General features: G+C 48.0%; 2 protein-coding genes across 2 annotated transcripts in view; both read right to left on the bottom strand.

Moving 5' to 3' along the window:
- The window catches only part of LOC144698080 (uncharacterized), a 642,405-nt gene that overhangs the window by 533,494 nt on the left and 86,019 nt on the right, over nt 1–22,892 (bottom strand). The window lies entirely within an intron of this gene.
- LOC144698075 (uncharacterized) overlaps nt 1–22,892 on the bottom strand; it is a 73,817-nt gene that overhangs the window by 33,240 nt on the left and 17,685 nt on the right. The window contains exon 4 of the mRNA XM_078569999.1: nt 10,759–11,196. Within this exon, the coding sequence (XP_078426125.1) occupies nt 10,759–11,196 (438 nt within the window). The remainder of the gene's footprint in view (nt 1–10,758; nt 11,197–22,892) is intronic.

The following is a 22,892-nucleotide window of genomic DNA, read 5'->3' as shown; positions in this document are numbered from 1 at the left end:
GTCTCCCCCTGGACACCCTCATTCTCCCCCTCGAACAGCCTCAGTCTCCCCCTGGACCCCCTCTCTCTCCACATGGACCCCTCACTCTACCCCTGGACCCCCTCAGTCGCAGCCTGGACACTCTCAGTCTCCCCTTGGAAACCCTCAATCTCCCCTCAGACACCATCAGTCTCCCCCTGGACCCCCTCAGTCTCCCCCTGGACCCCCTCATTCTCCCCCTCGAACACCCTCATTCTCCCGCTGGTCCCCCTCAGCCTCCCCTCCGATCCACTGAGTCTCCCCCTCGGACCACCTCGATCTCCCCACGGACCCCCTCGGTCTCCCCTCGGAATCCCTCGGTCTCCCCCCGGACCCCCTCGGTCTCCCCCCGGACCCCCTCGGTCTCCCCCCGGATACCCTGGTTCTCCCCGTGGACAACCTCAGACTCCCCGTAGACCCACTCAGTGCCCCCCCTGGACCCCCTCGTTCTCCCGACGGACGCCCTCAGTCTCCCCTCGGACACCCTCAGTCTCCCCTCGGACACCCTCAGTCTCCCCCTGGACAACCTCGGTCTCCCACTGGACCGCCTCAGTCTCCCATTGGACCCCTTCAGTTTCCCCCCGGACCCCCTCAGTCTCCTCCTGGACCCCCCACATTCTCCCCGTGGAAACCCTCAGTCTCTCCCTGGACCCCCCTCAGTCTTCCCTGGACACTCTCAGTCTCCCGCTGGACACCCTCAGTCTCCTCCCAGACACCCTGTGTATTCCCCTGGACACCCTCAGTCTCCCCCCGGACCCCCTCAGTCCCCCCTCGGATCCCCTGAGTCACCCCACGGACCCCTTCGGTCTCCCCCAGGACCCCCTCCGTCTGCCCTCGGACCCCCTCAGTCTCCCCCCGACCCCCTCTGTATCACACTGGACCCCCTCAGTCTCCCCTCGGACACCCTCTGTATCTCCCTGGACACCCTCAGTCTCCCCCTGGAACCCCTCAGTCTCCCGCTGGACACCCTCAGTCTCCCCTCGGATCCACTGAGTCTCCCCCTCGGACCACCTCGATCTCCCCACGGACCCCCTCGGTCTCCCCTCGGACTCCCTCGGTCTCCCCCTGGACCCCCTCGGTCTCCCCCCGGACACGCTCGGTCTCCCCCCGGATCCCCTGGTTCTCCCCGTGGACACACTCGGACTCCCCCTGGACCCCCTCATTCTCCCCCTGGCCCCCTCAGTCTCCCCCTGGACCCCTCAGTCTCCCCCTGGACCCCTCAGTCTCCCGCTGCTCCCCCTCAGTCTCCCCTCGGAACCACTGAGTCTCCCCCTCGGACCGCCTCGGACTCGCCACGGACCCCCTCGGTCTCCCCACGGACACCCTCGGTCTCCCCCCGGACCCCCTCGGTCACCCTCTGGACCACCTCGGTCTCCCCTCGGACCCCCTCAGTCTCCCCCCGGACCCCCTCAGTCTCCCCCCGGACCCCCTCGTTCACCCTCTGGACCACCTCGGTCTCCTCTCGGACTCCCTCGGTCTTCCCCCGGACCCCCTCGGTCTCCCCACGGACACCCTCGGTCTCCCCCCGGACCCCCTCGGTCACCCTCTGGACCACCTCGGCCTCCCCTCGGACCCCCTCAGTCTCCCCCCGGACCCCCTCAGTCTCCCCCCGGACCCCCTCGGTCACCCTCTGGACCACCTCGGTCTCCTCTCGGACTCCCTCGGTCTCCCCCCGGATCCCCTGGTTCACCCCGTGGACACCCTCATTCTCCCCCTGGTCGCTCACAGTCACCCCCTGGACACCCTCAGTCTCCCCCTGGACTCCCTCGGTCTCCCCACTGACCCCCTCAGTCTCTCCCTCGGAAATCCTCATTCTCCCCCTCGAACAACCTCAGTCTCCCCCTGGACCCCCTCCGGTACCCCCTGGACCCCCTCAGTCTCTCCCTGGACCCCATCAGTCTCCCCCTCGAACAACCTCAGTCTCCCCCTGGACACCCTCGGAACTCCTCAGTCTCCGCTCGGACCCACTCAGTCTCCGCATGGACCCCCTCGGTCACCCCACTGGACACCCTCAGTAGCCCCCTGGGCACCCTCGGTCTCCCCCTGGACACAATCAGTCTCCCCCTGGACCCCCTCGGTCTCGACCTGGACACTCTCAGTCTCCCCGTGGACCCCCTCAGTCACCCCCCGGACAACCTCATTCTCCCCCTCGAACACCCGCGGTCTCCCCCTGGACACCCTCAGTCTCCCCCCGGACACCCTCCGTCTCCCGCTGGACCCCCCTCGGTCTCTCCCTGGACCCTATCTGTCTCCCCCCATCCCCGTTCATCTCCCCCTTGACGCCGTCAGTCTCCCCCCGGACCCCTTCCTTCTCCCCCTGGACCACCTCGGTCTCCCCCTGGACCCTCTCAGTCTCCCCCTGGACACATTCATTCTCCCACTGGACACCCTCGGTCTCCCCTTCAGACACCCTCAGTCCCCCCCTGAACACCGTCAGTCTCCCCCCGGACCCCCTCAGTCTCCCCCTGGACACCCTCATTCTCCCCCTCGAACACCCTCAGTCTCCCCCTGGACACCCTCATTCTCCCCCTCGAACACCCTCAGTCTCCCCCTGGACCCGCTCTGTCTCCCCCCTGGACACCCTCAGTCTCCCCCTGGACACACTCAATCACCCCCTGGACACCCTCAGTCTCCCCCTCGAACACCCTCAGTCTCACCCTGGTCCCCCTTATTCTCCCCTTGGACTCCCTCAGTCCCTCCCGGACCCCCTCAGTCTCCCCCTGGACCTCCTTAGTCTCCCCCGGACTCCCTCGGTCTCTCCCTGGACCCCATCAGACTCCCCCCCGACCTCCTACATCTCCCCCTGGACCCCCTCAGTCTCCCCTGGACACCCTGTGATTTTGGGAGATTTTCAGATTGAAAACAGTGAGATAGTTTCAGAGTTGAGTATTTTTCACCATTCATCTACAATTTAGAGCTTTTAGTTCTATTCTCATCTCTGTGGCTCCTTTACTGTGGATCTGAATCCATGTCCATCCATTGCTCTGTTTCACCTCTGCCGTCCCTGATCACCTCTCTGCCATTGTCTAACTTCCTCTGTCTCTAATACTGGGTGTATTTTAATTATGTTTAGTATTTTACTGTTACTCCTGCTGACCGTGTCTAAATGAAGTTTCCACTGCTGTCCATCCCAGACTATGTGCTGCTGTCTTCCCAGCTTTATCTTCCCACAGTATCTTTCACAGTCAGGAATTGTTTTTCCTGTGCTACAGTCCATTTCTCTTCCACTTCTGAGCTTATTTTGACCATCAAATTCTGCACCATTTTTATTCCCCCTAATTCATTCTGCACACCCTGAAATGTTAACGCCACAGATATTACCTGACCTGCTGAGAATTTCCAGCATTTTCTCTTTTTATTTCAGATTTCCAGCAGCTGCAGTATTTTGCTATTATTTTATTGCAGGTGTTGCTCACAGAACCGAGTCTAGAAACACAGATGGACCAATTAAGAGCTGGTTTGTTACAGGATGGGTGTTGGTTACAGAAGTTGGTCCCTGGCATCCAGTGTATGTCCTTTCTCAACCAGTCACTGAATCACTGAATGATTACAATACAGATGGAGGCCATTCAGCCCATTGCGCCCATGCTGGCTCACTGGAAGAGCAAATCAGTTAGTCCCTCCCCTGTCCTTTCACTAGCAAGACCAGCAAATATTGCCATTCCCCAGTTGCCTGTGGAGAAGATGATGTTTGACCTTCTTGAGCTGCTGCAGTCTGTGTGGTGAAGCTGTTCCCACAATGCTGCTCAGTAAGGAGTTACAGGTTATTCACCCAGTGATGATGAAGGGGCAGTGACATATGTCCAAATCAACAACAACACTTTGTATTTACATTGCACATTTTGTGTAATAGGAAGCTCCAAAATGATTTATAGGAATGTTATAAAGAAACATTCGACACTGAGCCACATAACAAGACATGAGCGCAGGTGAGTGAATGTTTAATCAAAAGGTTTTAAGGAGTATCCTAAAGGAGGAAAAAGGTATTGAGAGGTTTTGGGGGAAATTCCAGAGCTTATGGCCTTGGCAGCTGAAGGCGGGGGCACTGAAGGTGGGACAATTAAAATCAGGAATGCCCAGGAGGCTGGAATTAGAGGAGCGCAGATATCTCGGAGGGGTGTGAGACTGGAGGAGATTCCATAGATAGGGATTTGAAAATATGGAAGAGGAATTTAACATTTGGGTGTTTCTTAACCCTGAGTCTTTGGTGGTCAGTGAGCACAGGGGTGATGGGTGAACAAGACATGGTGTGAGTAAGCACACGGGTAGCAGAGTTTTGGATGACCTCAAGATTACAGGGAGGCTGAATGTGGGATGCCGGCCAGGAGTGCGTTAGGATAGTTAAGTCTAGATGGAACAAAGGAATGGATGAGAGTTTCAGCAGCAGATGAGCTGAGACTGGGCTGGAGTCGGGCGATGTTACTGAGGTGGAAATAGGCGGTCTTGGTGATGATGTGGATATGTGCTTGGAAGCTCATGTCAGGGTCAAATATGACACTGATTTTTCAACAGATTGGCTCGGCCTCAGACAGTTGCAGGGAGCCAGTGGATCTAGAGTGGAGTTTGTAGCGGGGACAGAAGATAATGGCTTCACTCTTCCCAGTGTTTAAATGCAGGAAATGTTGTTCATCCAGTACTGAATGTCAGACAAGTCAACTTGGAGGTGATGATGTTCACATACACCTGCTACCCTGGTCCTTGTAGGTGGTGGAGTTTAAGGGTTTGGGACATTCTATGAAAGGTCTGGTCAAGTTGTAGAAATGTAAATCCCCTCTCCTTCACCAAATCTAAAAAAGTGTCATACGGATTCGAAACGTTAACTCTGTTTTTCTCTCAACAGATACTGCCAGACCAGCAGAGATTTTCCAACACTTTTTGAATTACCCCTCTCCTTTTCATGCTGTCTCACTCATCTCTGTCTCTCTCTCCTCTCCCTCCCACCCCCAACGCCAACCCCTGTGCCCTGTGGAGGGCACAGTCATCTATAGGCCCAAACTGGGTGGCAGGTTTCCTTCCCTGAGGGACATTAGTGAACCAGTTGGGTTTTTATGACAATCCAGCAGTTTTCATGGTCACTTTTTCCTAGTGCTGGCCCCACAAATTCCCAGATTCATTCAGCTCAATTTCACAACCTGCCTTTGTGTTTTTGTGGGTTCTCTCTCACTCCCTTTTTTCTGTTTTAAATCAATTTCACAGGGTATTAGAAGGGAAGGATTTACAGTCAGGAAACTCAAACCAAACATCACATCAGGATCTGACGGAGTCGCCCAATTTATTGTAACCTGAATATCATCGGATTTTGAACATGGAAGGAAAAAGCACCGTTCACAGTGGGGAGAAACCATACACGTGTTCTGTGTGTGGACGAGGCTTCAGCCGATCATCTGGCCTGTCGAGACACAAGCGCAGTCACAACCGGGAGAAACCTTGGAAATGTGAGGACTGTGGGAAACAATTCAAATCCCCATCAGATCTGGAAACTCATCGACGCACTCACTCTGGGGAGAGACCATTCACTTGCCCCATGTGCAGGAAGGGATTCACTCAGTTATCTGCCCTGTTGACACACAAGCGAGTTCACACTGCGGAGAGACCATTCACCTGCTCAAAGTGTGGGAAGGGATTCATTAATTTAGCGAACCTAATGACACATCAGCGAGTTCACACTGACGAGAGATCTTTTAAATGCCCAGACTGTGGGGAGTGCTATAAAAGTTCCCAGGAACTGATGTCGGATCAACGTGTTCACACTGATGAGAGACCGTTTAGGTGCTCTCACTGTGGGGCTGGGTTCAGGCAATCTTATCAACTCACTATACACAAGCGCACTCACACTGGAGAGACCATTCACCTGTTCCAAGTGTGGAAAGGGATTCACTCAGTCAACCACACTGCTAACACACCAGCGAGTTCACACTAAGGTGAGGCCATTCACCTGCTCTGAGTGTGGGAAGAGATTCACTCAGTTATCCACACTACAGAGACACCAGCAAGTTCACACTGGGGAGAGACCATTCACCTGCTCCATCTGTGGGAACAAATTCAGTCTGTCAGCCACACTGCGCAGACACCAGCGAGTTCACACTGGGGAGAGACCATTCACCTGTTCCAAGTGTGGGAAGGGATTCATTCAGTCATCCACACTGCACAGACACCAGCGAGTTCACACTGAGGGGGAGACCGTTCACCTGCTTCGAGCGTGGAAAGAAATTCACTCAGGCACCCAACCTGCTGATGCACCAGCGAATTCATGAGTAACGACAGTAAGTGGATTTTGCTGTTAATCACATCCAGGACTGAACTATGTTCGTTACTGTATGTTTCTGCTGATGTTAATAAACTCCAGATAGATATAAGGGTTAATGTTGTGGATAAAATTCAAATAAAACAGCTTTGTGTTAAACACAAAGTGCTGAGTCTATTAATACAGCATTTCCCAAACCTTTCCCAGTGAGGCCTCATTTTAATGACTCAGACTTGGTGTGACCTTAGAGTGAAAATCTGGGGGTTACAGGAGATGTTGAGCGGGGCGGGGGGAAGGAGGCTTCAGACAGACAGTTTGGACAATCATTATTGTGCAGACAGCACTTCAAGCAGCTAAATACTTGATCTAAGCTCAATGGAAATTTAATATAATGTAAAGTCTACATTGTAAATTAGACTCATGTATAATTAACTCTTAATTCTCTTTATAACTCTCTATAATTCTTCACTAAATAAAATCTTGAAATTCCATTTCTGCGTGTACAGGATATTTCATATAAATGACTGCTAATTACACACACAAGCAGATTTATTAGTCACTACAATAGGGTTTCAGTTATCGACAACAGAATCTACTGATGTGATAAACAGCCAGAAAGGTGTTTTCTCCTCTACAAACATTTTATGGCTCATAAAACTTTTCATAATCCTGAAAAAATGCTTTTTTTAAAACTGTATATGTAGATCTCTCAAATTTAGACTGATTTACTCAAGCTTCAACCTATCTGCAGCCTTTGACAATGTTGACCACACCATTCTGCTCCAACACCTCTCCACTGTCGTCCAGCTGGTTGGGGCTGTTCTCTCCTGGTTCCATTCTTCTCTATCTAATCATAGCCAGAGAATTACTTGGAATGTCTTCCCTTCCCACTCCCACAGTTACCTCTGGTGTCCCCCAGAGGATCCAGCCTCGGCCTCCTCTTATTTCTCATCAACATGTTCCCCAAAACGACATCATCTGAAAACACAGTGTCAGTTATCACATGTACACTGAAAGTGCCCAGCTCTACCTCACCACCACCTCTCTCCACTTCTCCACTTTTGTTAAATTATCAGACTGTTTGTCTGATATCCAGTGGTGAATGTGCAGAAATTTCCTCCAATTAAGTATTGGGAAGACTGAAGCCATTGTTTTCATTCCCGAGCTACCAACTCCATTCCTCTTCCTCACAACTGTCTGAATCTAAACCAGACTTTTTGCACACGTGATGTCAGGTTTGACCCAGAGATGCGATTCCAACTCGTGTGTGTGTGTGTGTGTGTGTGTCCCGCTGATTTTCCAGTCACACTGATGATTTAAATATTTCCCCACAGACAGAACAGACAAACAATTCTCCTTCCATAATCAGAGGCTGATCATTTATGAATTCAGTGTTTCTGTAAGTTCTTATTGAGATTTTTGGTTTGATTTCTCATCTGAAAATCTTCTCCCTCTAATCCCCTGTAAACACAGTTTACAAAAGTCATCACTGTCAGTACAGGATAGAAATTCAGAACAGACAATTCTAGTTTCTATGGAATATTCTTTCTCCTTTCATTCCCCCAAATCTATAAATCCCTGTCCCACACACTCCTCCCCCTCTCTGCTCATTGTTCCAGATTCAGTGCCCAGTCACCTACTAATTCACTAATTCTTTTCCCCTCTCCAGATTCTCTCTCTTCCTGTCCTTAAAGTGGTGACTCAGCCTGTGGGTCAATCCCACTCCTTCACTCTAATTCTACCAAATAATTCAGCTCAAAACAACAAATCATCTTTAATGACTAGATTCATCATTTGGATGTTTGGAAAGAATCACCTTTTTCCCAACTGTGGAGAACAGAAAATCCAGTGATTAATTTAGAGCTTCCTTCTCCCCAGGTCTATTCCAACAAGCTGTGTCCATCTGAGTTACATTGATACAGGCTCTCTCACTCAGTGAATGATCAGATCTCTCTGAACATTGACACAAGCTGTGTCTATCTGAGTTACATTGATGCAGACTCTCTCACTCAGTGAGTGATCAGATCTCACTGAACTTTGACACAAGTTGTGTTTATCTGAGTTACATTGATACAGACTCTCACTCAGTGAATGATCAGATCTCACTGAACTTTGACACAAGCTGTGTCTGTCTGAGTTACATTGATACAGACTCACTCAGTGAATGATCAGATCTCTCTGAACATTGACACAAGCTGTGTCTACCTGAGTTACATTGATGCAGACTCTCTCACTCAGTGAGTGATCAGATCTCACTGAACTTTGACACAAGTTGTGTCTGAGTTACATTCATACAGACTCAATAAGTGATCAGGTCTGACTGAATTACAATAACAAATGCAACAACTTTTATTTATATCGAGCTTCTAATGTAATACATTGTCCAAAGAAGTTTCACAGGGGCATAATGACATATTAGGTCAGATGACCAAATGCTTGTTCAAAGAAGTCGGTTCGAACGAGTGTCTGTAAGGGGGAAAGTGACTGAGAAAGGTGGAGAGGTTTAGGGTGGAAATTCCAGAGCTCAGGGTCCAGGCAGCTGGAGGCCCGGCCACCAGTGGTGGAGTGATTAAAACTGGGGATGAAGGACATCCGGTAATGGTGCTCCATGTATGTGGGCCCCATAGCCCAGGCTCAAGGCCCAAATCTGAACTTTGGGTCATAGTTTGACTGTCCCGGGTCTCAGAGAAAAACAATTCCCCAAATAAACATCTTGAAGGATCTTGGTTTACTGATACCATAAGAAGTTTGGACCAGTTGAGTCCTCCTGTGTACTCGATGGAGATTGACATTAACAGAGTTAAAATCCTCTGGATTTCAGTGTCAAAACAAGAACATGTTTTAGCAAAAACAAAAATATATACATACTGAAAAACTGAACAGAACAAACCTGGGGAAATACACAGCAGGTCAATCACCATTGGAAAGTGGTAAGTTAGTGGTCACTGTTTCAGGTGGGACTCCTTCAGAACGAACACTTCCCACCACCAGCACCAACCCCCCTCCCCCATCCCCCTCCCTGTGAACTGAACATTCCTTCACCCACTCACCCACCCATTGCACATCCACCCAATGGCTCCCAGCCTGGATTGACATTCAGCATGAACCCAGTGAGAGGGTGAGCTGGTCCACGGGATGTCAGAACGGGGGCAGTGTGTCGGGAGATGGAGTCAGAGTGTCGGGAGATGGGGCAGAGTGTCAGGAGATGGGGCAGAGTGTCGGGAGATGGGGGCAGAGTATTGGGAGATGGGGCAGAGTGTCGGGAGACGGAGAGAGAGTGTCGGGAGATGGAGGCAGAGTGTCGGGAGATGGGGGCAGAGTGTCGGGAGATGGGGGCAGAGTGTCGGGAGATGGGGGCAGTGTGTCGGGAGATGGGCGCAGAGTGTCGGGAGATGGGCGCAGAGTGTCGGGAGATGGGCGCAGAGTGTCGGGAGATGGGCGCAGAGTGTCGGGAGATGGGGGCAGAGTGTCGGGAGATGGGACATGTATACTGTACATGTTTCTCATCCTCATAATTTACAACACTATTCCTGATGTTCATCAGCTGCCTCACTTTCTTTCCCATTAATTCCATTTGCTGATCTATCAGTAATGGAGTTGCTGTCATCTTGAACAAAACTGTTTTCACCACTAAGGCTCCGCTGGTATTTAATAGTCTTTCTGACATCATCGCACTGGGACTGGATGACATCATCGCACTGGGACTGGATGACATCATAAGAGTCCATTGTTTCTTAATGATCCACATCAATAACAAGAGGAAATATTAATAAACCTGAGCACATTATCTAGGCTGACACTCCAGGGTGACACTGAGGGACTGCTGCACTGTCAGAGACAGCATCCTTCACATGGAACTTGTGGAGGCTCTGGTCACAATCTTCCAATCCTCCTTATATAGTAGTGGTGTCAAAGGACTGATAGATTGTAAATGTTAAACTCCTGCTCAAAAACACAGCAATTCTAGGACACTTCAGCCCAGTTACAGGGATTATGAACAGCAATAGAAACAAACCACAACTGTCAGAATGAACATGGTTCAGTTCTGGATGTGATTAACAGCAGCAATAACAGCAGAATCCAATCCCTGCTGTCACTTGAGAACTCACTGGTGTCTGAGCAGGTGGGATGACTAAGTGAATCCCTTCCTCCATTCAGAGAAGGTGAACAGCATCTCTCCAGTGTGAGCTCGCTAGTGCCTCAATAGGTTGGATAAATGAGTGAACCCCTTTCCACACTCGGAGCAGGTGAATGCTCTCTCTCCAATGTGAATTCGCTGGTGTACACTGAGGTGGAATGAAGGCTGAATCTCTTTACACAGAGAAGTGCAGCGGAATGGCCTCTCCTTGTGTGAATTCGCTGGTGTTTCAGCAGGGTGGATGACTGAGTGAATCCCTTCCCACACTGGGAGCAGGTGAATGGTCTCTCTGCAGTGTGAACTCGCTGGTGTCTCAGCAGGTTGGATAACAGAGTGAATTTCTTCCCACACTCAGAGCAGGTGAATGGCCTATCTCCAGTGTGAACTCGCTGGTGTGTCAGTAGGTTGGATGACTGAGTGAATCCCTTCCCACACTCGTAGCAGGTGAAAGGCCTCTCTGCAGTGTGAATTCGCTGGTGTACTTTGAGGTTCGATGAATTCTTGAATCTCTTTCCACAGGAAGTACAACTGAATGGCCTCTCTCCAGTGTGAATTCGCTGGTGTACTTTGAGGTTCGATGAATTCTTGAATCTCTTTCCACAGGAAGTACAACTGAATGGCCTGTCCTCAGTGTGAATTCGCTGGTGCTTCAGCAGGTTAGAGGACCCAGGGAATCCTTTCCCACATACCGTGCAGTTGAATGGTCTCTCTCCAGTGTGAACTAGCTGGTGAGTCAGCAGGCTTGATGACCGAGTGAATCCCTTCCCACACTCGGAGCAGGTGAATGGTTTCTCCCCTGTGTGAATTCGTTGGTGTGTCAGCAGGTTGGATAACTGAGTGAATCCCTTCCCACACTCAGAGCAGGTGAACGGCTGCTCCCCAGTGTGACTGCGTCGATGGGTTTCCAGTTTGGATGGACAATTGAATCCTTTCCCACAGTCCTTACATTTCCACGGTTTCTCCATGGTCCAGGTGTCCCTGTGTCTCTCTAACTTTGATGATCAGTTGAAGCCTCGTCCACACAGAGAACACGTGTACAGTTTCTCCCCACTGTGAATGGTGTGATGTTATTTCAGGCTGTGTAACTGGTTAAAGCTCTTTCCACAGTCAGTTCACTGGAACACTCTCACTCGGGTGTGTGTGTGTCTCGGTGCTTTTGCAGTCACACTGATGTTTGAAATCTTTCCCTGCAGACAGAACAGACAAACGTTTCTCCGTCCACATTCAAAGATGATAATATTCAGGTCCTGATGAATCGAGTGACTCTGTAAGATCTTGATGTGAAGTTTGGTTTGAGTTTCCTGCCTGAAAATCCTCCGCTTCTAATTCTCTGTGAAAGGAGTTTACAAAAGCCATCACTGTAAGAACAGGATAGAAATTCAGAACAGACAATTCTAGTTTCTATGGAACATTTTTCCCTCTCTTGTTCTCCCAAAGCTGAAAATCCCCGTCCCACACACTCTCCCTCCTCCCTGTGCTGAAATCCAAACAGAGTTTTGGACAATTATTTCTGTATCTTTTTAACAAATTTCTCCAACTGGAGTTGACAATATGTCTGATCATTCAGTTCAGTCGTTACTCATGACAAAACATTAATCTGAAACCCCCTGACTGATCATACAGAATAGCAGATGTTAACCTTGTGTCCAAAACTTACTTTGTGGAGATTTAATGAGCGATTATGAAGGTGGTTTGTCCCAATGTCCCAGAGTTTCCTTCCTTCCTTCTCTCCCTCTCTAACTGAGTTAAACCTGGGATCAGTCACATGGCCCATTCTGGTTCCTGCTTCTCTTCCTGATGACTAATTAACTCCAATTAAACACTGAGAAGACCGAAGACACTGTTTTCAGTCCCTGCTTCAATCTCCATTTCCCAGATACCAACTCCATCCGTCTCCCTGTGAACAGTCTGAGATTAAATCAGTCTGTTCACAACCTCGGTGTTACACTTGATCTCGGGATGAGCTGCTGACCTCATGTCTGTGCCATCACTAAGATCGCCTGTTTCCACCTCCGTAATATCACCCGACCTCACCCCTGTCTCAGGAGTGTCTCATCTGCTGCTGAAACCCTTATCACGGCCATTTTTACCTCCAGACTGGACCATTCCAACACACTCCTGGCTGGTCTCCCACATTCTACCCTCCGTAACCTTGAAGACATCCACATTTTTGCTGTCTGTGTCTTCACTCACAGCTAGGCCCGTTCCCTGACCTTCCTTGGCTCCTGTTTAAGGAGCAACTCGATTTTAAAAATCTCATCCTTGTTTTCAAATCCCCAATGGCCTCCTCTCTGTGGCTCCTGCAGACCCACAACCCTCTATGATATCTGCACTGCTCTAATTCTAGCATTCCCTGTTTTAATTGCTCCACCATTAGTGTCTGTGCCTTCAGTTCCCTCGACCCCAAGCTCTGAGATTCTCTCCCTCTGTCTAAGACACTTTCCCCCTTTAAGACAACTGAGTATTAATAAAAAAAGACATTCTGTCAAAACATTTTATCTTGTACTCATCAGGATAGAGGGAAGAATACCAAATTTCAAAAATTATCAGTCAGGCTTGTAATGTGGCTCACTTACACTTGCTAGAAGCTACGTATGTTCATCCACAGGGACCTGTCCTCTGCAGGCAGAAGGAACAAGTCCAGGCACGGGGTCTTTTGTGGAATTAAACAAAAGCAGAGGGGATTACAGCTCCTGGTTGTATTGTCCATGGCAACAACCAATCAGAGTCGACAGGCCAACCAATCAGCACCCTTTTCTCGTGCAGTATAAATTGTGGTTCCCTTTGAAATTTGGGATTCTTGTGTCTGTCCTGGTGAGTGCAACAGGAAAAGCTTTGACAGCTTGTCTCTTTTTTCGTTAATAATCAAATTCTGTACAAACAAGCGACTATTTAAGTATTTTGGTCACCTTGTGTGTCTGAATGTTATACTTTATTTTATGATTTCCTGTGAAGCTCACTGGGATGATGTATGATGTTAATAGAAGTTGTTGTTGTTTCTGACTGTTACCCTAATCTCCTGTTTTACAACAACCCATTGATTTCACACCAAACTCTATCTCTGATTTATTGTCCCTCCTGCGGGTCATTCATCCAGGTCTTCAACCCCTGTAAAGATTGCACCCACGCATGCTCCCTGTTGGACATTGCCACTTACAAAGATGGTGACCGCAAATGCGCTCTGTTGCTTCTTGCCCCCTATAAAGATGGTAACCATACATGCGCTCTGCAGCACCTTGCCCCCTAGAAAGATGGTACCCGCACATGCGCTCTGCTGCTCCTTGCCCCCTATAAAGATGGTGGCCGCACACACGCACTGCTGCTCGTTGCACCCTATAAAGATGGTGACCGCACATGCGCTCTGCTGCTCCTGGCCCCCTATAAAGTTGGCGGCCGTTAACTCGGGCCTACTTCTGGAGAAATGGCCTAATCTGTGGTTAGAAGGATGGTTCCTTATTGAGGGTTTAGGACAGAGACCGTGAATTCATAAATCCTCCCAACTCACCCGCCAGCCCTATCTATGCTCACGGGTCTTTTTTCCAGCTCACAGTCCGCGCTCGGTCTTTGTAAATCCCGCATTTTAAATCCGCTCGCTCCAGCTCTCCTCACGCCTGATTTCACGCGCTACACATGCTTCAGCTCACAATGATTGACGGCAGCTCCGGACCAATAGGGACAGGGGGCGGGCCTGGAGGACCAGCGGGAGCGGCAGTTCCTCCGGCCAATCGGAGTGAATGAGGGGCGTGGCCGGACTTGAAATGGAGCATGCGCAGCGCGGGTGGGAATCGGGATCAAGGCAGTCGGGTGAAAGTCCAGCGGGTGAGAAAGGGGCGAGTGCAGGAGAGGAATGGAGCCGGAGGGTGGACTGGGAGAATTCACAAACACCCGGTGTAGGACTCCAAACCCGGATTACAAACTCCCGGAGCCCAGTTTACACCCAGTGTTTGGAAACTCCTTTTCCAGGGGGTTAGAAGGGGAGGATTTACACACAGCAAACTCCAACCCAGAGAAATGTTTGTCTCTTAATTTCTATCCTGGACTGACAGGGATGGATTTTTTTATAATCTCCTTTGTACAGGATTTTCAATGGGACGGATTTGCAGATGAGAAACTCAAACCAAACATCACATCAAGATCTAACAGAGTCACTCGAGTCATCAGGTCCTGAATATCATCGGACTTTGATTGTGGAAGGAAAAAGGTTTGTCTGTTCTGTTTGTGGGAAAAGCACCAACATTTTCAAAATCCTGGTTAGACTGCACCTGAACCACTGTAATAAAAATAAAAAATGCTGGAAGTACTCAGCAGGCCTGGCAGCATCTGCGGAGAGAAACAGAGTTAATGTTTCGAGTCAACATGAGCTTTCATCAGGACAGGAATACTGTGTTCAGTTCCGGGCATCACACTTTAGGAAGGATAGACCATATTGGCCTTAGTGGGAGAGCAGTGCAGATGTACCTGAATAACAACTGGACTCCAAGGGTTAAATTATGAGGAGTGGTCAAACAAATGCATCAGTGTAATTACAGCACAGAAAGAGGCCATTCAGCCCATTGAGTCCATGCCAGCTCTCTGTAGAGCTGTCCAGTCTGTCTCATTGCCCCGCTGTGTCTTCAACCCCCTGCATGTTTATTTCTCTTAAATGCTGGTCCAATTTAATTTTAAAGCATTGATCATGTCTGCCTCCAGCCTGCTTGTAGGCAGTGAGTTCTGGGTTAATACCACTTGTTGTGTAAAATGTTCCTCCCTGCATTTGCCCTGTATCTATTGCCCATAACCTTCAATATGTGTCCCCCTAATCCTTGTACCATCACCAAATGGAAACAACATTTTCTTTGTCCACCTTATCTTAACCTGTCACAATCTTGTTCACCTCTATCCAATCTCCCCTCAACTCTGTAACTCCAAGAAGAACAATTTCAGCTTCTCCAATCTCACTTTGTAACTGAATTCCCTTTTTCCTGGAACCATTCTGGTAAATCTCCTCCGCATCCTCTCAAGGACCCTCACCCCTTTCCTAAAGTGTGGAGACTAGAACTGGATGCAATACTCCTGTCGTGATCTAACCAGAGCTTTATGACGGGTCAGCTTATTTTCCCTGCGTTTATACACATTAAGTCTGCTTATGAAGCCCACGATCTCATATATTTTGCGAACTGCTCTCTCAATATGTCCTTTCGCCTTCAAATGTGTATGCACATCAACCCCCAGGTCCCCCAGTCCCTACATACCCTTTAGGACTGTACCATTGAGTACCCTATTCATTCTGCTAATATTCATCATCTCACGGTGAGGTTTGTATTCCCTGGAATTTAGAAGATTGAGGAGGATTTTCTCGAAGTTTTCATGATATAAATTGGACATGGTGTGGTAAATAGAGGGGAACAATTTCCATTGGTTGGGGAATCCAGGACTGAGGAACATAGTCTAAAACTTAGAGCCAGACCTTTCAGGAGTGAGATTAGGAAAATCTTCTTCAGGTAAAGTTGGGAGAAGTTTGGAAATTCTCTTCCTGAATTAGCAGTTCATGCTTGATCAATGTTCAGTTTCAATCTGGCATTGATAGATCCTTCCTAACAGAAGGTATAAATCAAGGGACAGGAGACAAAGGGTCACAGATCAGCCGTGATCTGATTGCATGGTGGGACAGACTCGAGGGGCTAAATGGCCAACTCCTAGAATCATTGAAACTGAGAGCACAGAAGGAGGCCATTCAACCCTTTGTGCTTGTGCTGTCTCTTTGAAAGAGCAGCTGTGTTTAGTCCCACACGCCCATTTTCTGTTTGTAACCCTGTAAGTTCCTCAATCATAAATCCCTGTCAACTCCCTTTTAAAATTCCTGATAGAGTCAGGTTCCAGCACCTTTCCAGGTAGAATGTTCCAGATCCTGACAACTCGCTGTTGATGCAGAAATTGCTGAACTCGATGTTGAGTCCGGAAGGTTGTAAAGTGCCGAATTGAAAGATGAGTTGCTGTTCCTCGAGCTCCCATTGAGCTTCATTGAAACATTGCAGGAGGCCGAGGACAGAGAGGTCAGAGTGGGAGTGGGGCGGAGAATTAAAATGACAAGTGACCGGAAGCTCAGGTTCAAGCTGACAGACTGAACGGAGGTTGTTCCACAAAGTGGTCACCCAATCTGTGTTTGGTCTTCCCAACGTAGAGCAGATCGCATCGTGAGCAATGAATACAGTAACTAAATGGGAAGAAGTACATATTAATCACTGTTTAGTTTCATCTTGCACAACCTTGAGAACAACCTGAAGAGAGATAAAAACAAAAACAGAATTACCTGGAAAAACTCAGCAGGTCTGGCAGCATCGGTGGAGAAGAAATCAGTTAATGTTTCGGGTCTTCATGACCCTTCGGCAGAACTGAGTATAGTTAGGAGAAAAGTGAAATATAAGCTGGTCTAAGGTGGGGGGGGCGGGGGGAGAGAGAAGTTGAGGGTGTGGTGATTGTGGAGATAAGCAAGCAGTGATAGGAGCAGATAATCAAAAGATGTCACAGACAAAAGGATCAAAGCGGTGTTGAAGGTGGTGATATTGTCTGAGAAAAGTGCTAATTAAGAATGGAAGACAGGATACTCAAGGTACAGCTCTAGTGGGGATGGGGTGGAAAGACTAAAAAAGTTTTAGCTTTAGATTTAAAAATAATGGAAATAGTTGGGAAAAGAAGAATCTATATAAATTATTGAAAAAAAAGGGAGGGGGGAGAAACGGGGTGGGGATGGGGGGAGGGGGAGTTTAAGATCTAAAGTTGTTGAATTCAATATTCAGCCCGGAAGGCTGTAAAGTGCCTAGTCGGAAGATGAGGTGCTGTTCCTCCAGTTTGCGTTGGGCTTCACTGGAACAATGCAGCAGCAAGCCAAGGACAGACATGTGGGCAAGAGAACAGGGTGGAGTGTTAAAATGGCAAGCGACAGGGAGGTTTGGATCTTTCTTGCGGACAGACCGCAGGTGTTCTGCAAAGCGGTCGCCCAGTTTGCGTTTGGTGTCTCCAATGTAGAGGAGACCGCATTGGGAGCAACAAATGCAGCAGACTAAGTTAGGGGAAATGCAAGTGAAATGCTGCTTCACTTGAAAGGAGTGTTTGGGCCCTTGGACGGTGAGGAGAGAGGAAGTGAAGGGGCAGGTGTTGCATCTTCTGCGTGGGCATGGGGAGGTGCCGTAGGTGGGGATTGAGGTGTAGCGGGTGATGGAGGAGTGGACCAGGGTGTCCCGGAGGGAACGATCCCTACAGAATGCCGTCAGGGGGGGTGAAGGGAAGATGTGTTTGGTGGTGGCATCATGCTGGAGTTGGCGGAAATGGCAGAGGATGATCCTTTGAATGCGAAGGCTGGTGGGGTGATAAGTGAGGACAAGGGGGACCCTATCATGTTTCTGGGAGGGAGGAGAAGGCGTGAGGGCGGTTTTTGAAGGTAACGTCATCAGAACAGATGCGACGGAGGCGAAGGAACTGAGAGAATGGAATGGAGTCCTTACAGGAAGCGGTGTGTGAGGAGCTGTAGTCGAGGTAGCTGTGGGAGTCGGTAGGCTTGTAATGGATATTGGTGGACAGTCTATCACCAGAAATTGAGACAGAGAGGTCAAGGAAGGGAAGGGAAGTGTCAGAGATGGACCATGTGAAAATGATGGAGGGGTGGAGATTGGAAGCAAAATTAATAAATTTTTCCAGGTCCCGACGAGAGCATGAAGCAGCACCGAAGTAATCATCGATGTACCGGAGAAAGAGTTGTGGGAGGGGGCCGGAGATACGTTACTCGAAGAATAAAGGTTAAAATAAAATATAATTACATTGTCTATTTCAGGGTGTAATCCAAGAACAACACCTTTTATTTACAGGAAGAGTTGTGAGGCTGGAGGAGGTTACAGAGATACTGAGGATCCGGTTGACATTGTCTATCTCACCGGTGTCAAATTCATTTTCCATGGTGGCTCTGATCCAATATCCTGACAATGGGCGAGGGCCACATTCAGCAGAATTTATAAAAATGGAACTAGATACAAATAAACTATATCAGTATTTACTGACACCTCGGTTTTATTTATTGTTCCTGCTGCTCCCAGTACCCGGCATCTCTTCGCTTGAACCATCACATCAACACTCGGGGCAAATGACTGGGCTGAGGCCTGTCTCAGATAAAAACACCAGGACCACTTGTCACCACAGAATCTGTCGCGGAAAAACGGAGTGAACACTCAGAACCTGGAACAAAAACAGAATTACCTGGAAAAACTCAGCAGGTCTGGCAGCATCGGTGGAGAAGAAATCAGTTAACGTTTCGAGCCTTCACGACCCTTCGGCAGAACTGAAGCATAGTCTAGGAAGTCTTTATATTAAAGTCGTGGTATCACGGAGAGCCGAGTCACATACAATGGAACGAACCAGTCTCTGCCTACCACCTCTTTACACACATAGATATAGCAAAAGGTTCGTGACAGAAACTTGGGCAATTACAATAGTTTCAAATGGTTTCAAAAGATAGCGATCAGTGTTAATGATTTAACGATTAGACAAGACAATGTCAATGGTTTAGCAAATAGACAGGACAATGTCAATGGTTTAGCAAATAGACAGTGATAATTGGTTACATATCCTGGGCAATGCGCACACACAATAGTTTTTTTCTCTTAGATTTTGCCACCGTATCTGACATCCGGAGCCCCTTAGTCTGAGAAGGTAGCACTGGCCCTTTGATTTGCTAATTTATGGGCTGGCTGCGTGACTGTTTGGGGACAGTCTACAGTAAATTACATTATACATGTATTTTAAGTTTATTTCTCTCACAAATATAGGTGTATTTTATTTCATTCACAATTGTACGTGTATTTTATTTCATTCACAATTGTACGTGTATTTTATTTCATTCACAATTATACGTGTATTTCATTCACAATTGTACGTGTATTTTATTTCATTCACAATTGTACGTGTATTTTATTTCATTCACAATTATACGTGTATTTCATTCACAATTATACGTGTAATTTATTTCATTCACAATTATACGTGTATTTCATTCACAATTGTACGTGTATTTTATTTCATTCACAATTGTACGTGTATTTTATTTCATTCACAATTATACGTGTATTTCATTCACAATTATACGTGTAATTTATTTCATTCACAATTATACGTGTATTTCATTCACAATTGTACGTGTATTTTATTTCATTCACAATTATACATGTATTTTATTTCATTCCCAATTACACACGTATTTTATTCCTCCACAGTCCCTCCTTGTTAATCTTTTCTTTTAGATTAACACCAGTGAGGAATAATATCTTCATCATCATACGGGGGTTCATAACCATGAGGAAAAGGCCGGTCCCTGGCGGGGTAAACTTTCTCTCCCCACCAGTAGGCTTCGCTGGGGCCAGTGCGCATCATTTGGGTAATGATTGGGGCACCCCCTAATCCAGTGGAGACACTATTGATAATCTGGGAGCAGCAAATCCGTAAAGTAACACACGCACAGCACCCTATGATACATGCTACGATTATCCCAATTAAAAAGTATAGCAACCAACTTCCCCAACCGGAAAACCAACCTAGTATTGTAGACCACTGAGAATCTTTTTTATAAAAATCGCTCGAACTTTCCCCAGCCTTCTTTATTTCTTGTACCTTGTCCATGACATGCTTTCCCAAGTCAGTGATATTTTCAGAGACATCGGGGACATAAGTGCAGCACTCTGAGCCTATCATAGCACAAGTGCCACCTTTTTCAGCTAGAAGGAAGTCAAGGGACATCCTGTTTTGTAATACGGTTAGGCATAATGCTATCATTTCAGTGGTGCTGGCTGAGATCTGCTCCTGTGTTTTAATCGGAGCATCAGCCATTGAATTAGCGACTTTTTCAAGCGCAGCTGCCAGGTTGATAATTTCACGTGAATTACGAGCTGATCCATAAGGGAGCAAAGCAATCATCCAGAATCGTTCAGATTCCGAGATGCCACGGCGATGTAGGCGCCGATGTGGGTGCATATCTGATTTACCTATATGGTGAAGATAGGGATTTAAGTATGCTAGGTAGCAACAGCCACTCCAGGTGGGAGTGGTTTTGTTCTTTTCCGAATTTCCTACAGACATATTAGAGGAAAAGGACAGCTGAGGCATCCCAGGCAACCAGGGGTAAGCTTTATCTCCACAAACCCAATATGTACCATTAAGAGGGTCTGGTGGATGTTCAGCACCGGCGGACTTTCGGACAGATAGGCCAAAGATGTATGATACTGTAGTATGACAGGAGCTTCGTCCCAGATCATAAGTGCTGAGTGTAAGGTTGGAACACCAGCAGGTGGCGTTTACCGGCTCTAGCGGGGGTCTAATTCTAATCCCATGTTCTGTATAGTTCCACCCATTGGCAGGTGGAGAGCGACGGAACCAACCCCTAAACATATTGTGCTGCGGTGTTACAATATCAAAAGTTCGAACGTCAGCATACTCAGTGTCATTTAGAGGAACAACACGCCAATTACCCGTCTCTCCCCCATGTTGGGGAGTCTGGGCACATATCCAACAGGCACCCGGACCTACCTCTCTAGCATAGGTGCGGCATAGAGACAATAAGGTGTTTGGGTGAGGGTCCCTTGGGCATACTCTGCGGAATATAACAAAGAACAATATCCTATACATAATGCAAGTTAAATCACTTAGTAACAGTTGCTATTCTGTCGCCAGACAATGTTTTTTACGGCGGGTGACATGGATCCAGTCTTCCTTCGCTTTAACCTTCAAAGCTGTCCGAGCTGTTGGCAACACGAGGTAGGGTCCTTTCCACCTAGGAGAAAGAGACTCTTTATTTAGATTTTTTACATACACTTGATCACCTGGCTGGAAGTTGTGTATAGGAGTATCTTCTGCGGTCACCTGACCCTTTCATGCAATTCAGCTGCAGTTTTGCATAGTGCTTAGGCGTAAGCCAAAGTCTGTTCATCGTTCCAAACTAAGGCTAATTTTTCGGCACATACAGGGGGCTGGGCTCTGGTAGTCATAGGATGTCCCATAAGAGCTTCATGGGGCGTTATTCCAGTGGCTCTATTTTTTCTATTTCACATAGCATAAAGCACTACTGGGAGTGCTTCTGGCCACGGGAGTTTATTATCCTGACAAACTTTAGACAGGGCGTTTTTTAATTCCCCATTTACCCTTTCTACCATCCCTGAGGACTTTGGCTGGTAGGGAATATGCAATCTCCACTGAAATCCCATAACCTGCGCTAAGTCTTTTACTATCTTTCCGGTAAAGTGAGTCCCTCAGTCACTATTTATTCCCATAGGTATTGCGTATCTAGGTATTATTTCTTTCCACAATATTTTCACTACCGTTCGAGCATCATCTTTTCGTGTGGGATAAGCTTCTACCCATCGGGTGAACATGTCTACTATCACTAGCATATACTTATATCCCAAGGCCGGGGGCATATGTACAAAATCAATCTGTAAATTTTCGAAGGGTATCTTGAGCATCGGGAGGTGATCATACTTGGCTGCTGGCCCTTTGTTATTCTGCTGGCAAATTGAACAAGAGAGAGTGATTTTTTGTATGGTTGGGGTTATGCCTGGCGCAAACCATTGTTGGTTAATCGCATGTTGCATCCCTCCTTTGCCCATGTGTGCCTATGCATGTACTAGGCGATACAGGGGCAAAAACAGACTTCGGGGACATACCACCTGCCCATCTGGATGAATCCAAACTCCTTCCTTAGGACTGCATTGTGCCCGTTCCCATGTCCGCTTTTCCTGTTGAGTAGAGTTTTGTTGCGCTGTCTGTAGTTCAAAAGACTCTAAAACAGGGATGGGAGGGTGGCTGGAGACACGGAGAGCTTGCAGGAGAGGTACTTGTGCGGCAGCTACTCCTTTGGCTGCCTGGTCAGTGCGGGAATTCCCTTGGGAAACATCATCAGTTAAATTAGTGTGTGCTTCACATTTAATAATTGCCAGGTGCTTGGGCAACTGAATTGCTTCGAGGAGGTTTAATACAAGTTGGGAATGCTTGATGGACTTTCCCGCTGATGTAATAAAACCCCGATTTTTCCATATCTGTCTGAAATCATGCACAACACCAAATGCATAGCGGGAATCGGTGTAAATATTGGCTGCCTGATCACCGGCCAGGTTGCAGGCTCGGGTGAGGGCAAAAAGTTCCGCTGCCTGCGCTGAAGTGCCAGGGGGCAATGCATAGGCTTCCACAGTGCAGTGCGCGTCCACGATGGCATAACCGGCGAGGAGTAAATAGTCTCTTGGTCGATGAGAAGAGCTGTCAGTGTAAAAGATAACATCCGGATCGAGCAGGGGGTCTATCCGCAGATCCACCCTGGGGGAAGTGGACTGTTCGACCACTGTGAGGCAGTCATGCTCTGCATCAGTTGAGGTCTCCGGCACAAAGGTGGCAGGATTATTGCAGGCGATCGGCGGTAAGTATAATAGGGGTGTGATAGCAAAATTACTTCGTATCCCGTACGTCGTGAGGCAGTAAAATGTT

Source organism: Cetorhinus maximus, chromosome 23 (genome assembly GCF_964194155.1).
Source record: "Cetorhinus maximus chromosome 23, sCetMax3.hap1.1, whole genome shotgun sequence".
Taxonomy (NCBI): domain Eukaryota; kingdom Metazoa; phylum Chordata; class Chondrichthyes; order Lamniformes; family Cetorhinidae; genus Cetorhinus; species Cetorhinus maximus.
Note: the sequence above shows the minus strand (reverse complement) of the source record. Positions and strands in the feature narration are given on the sequence as shown.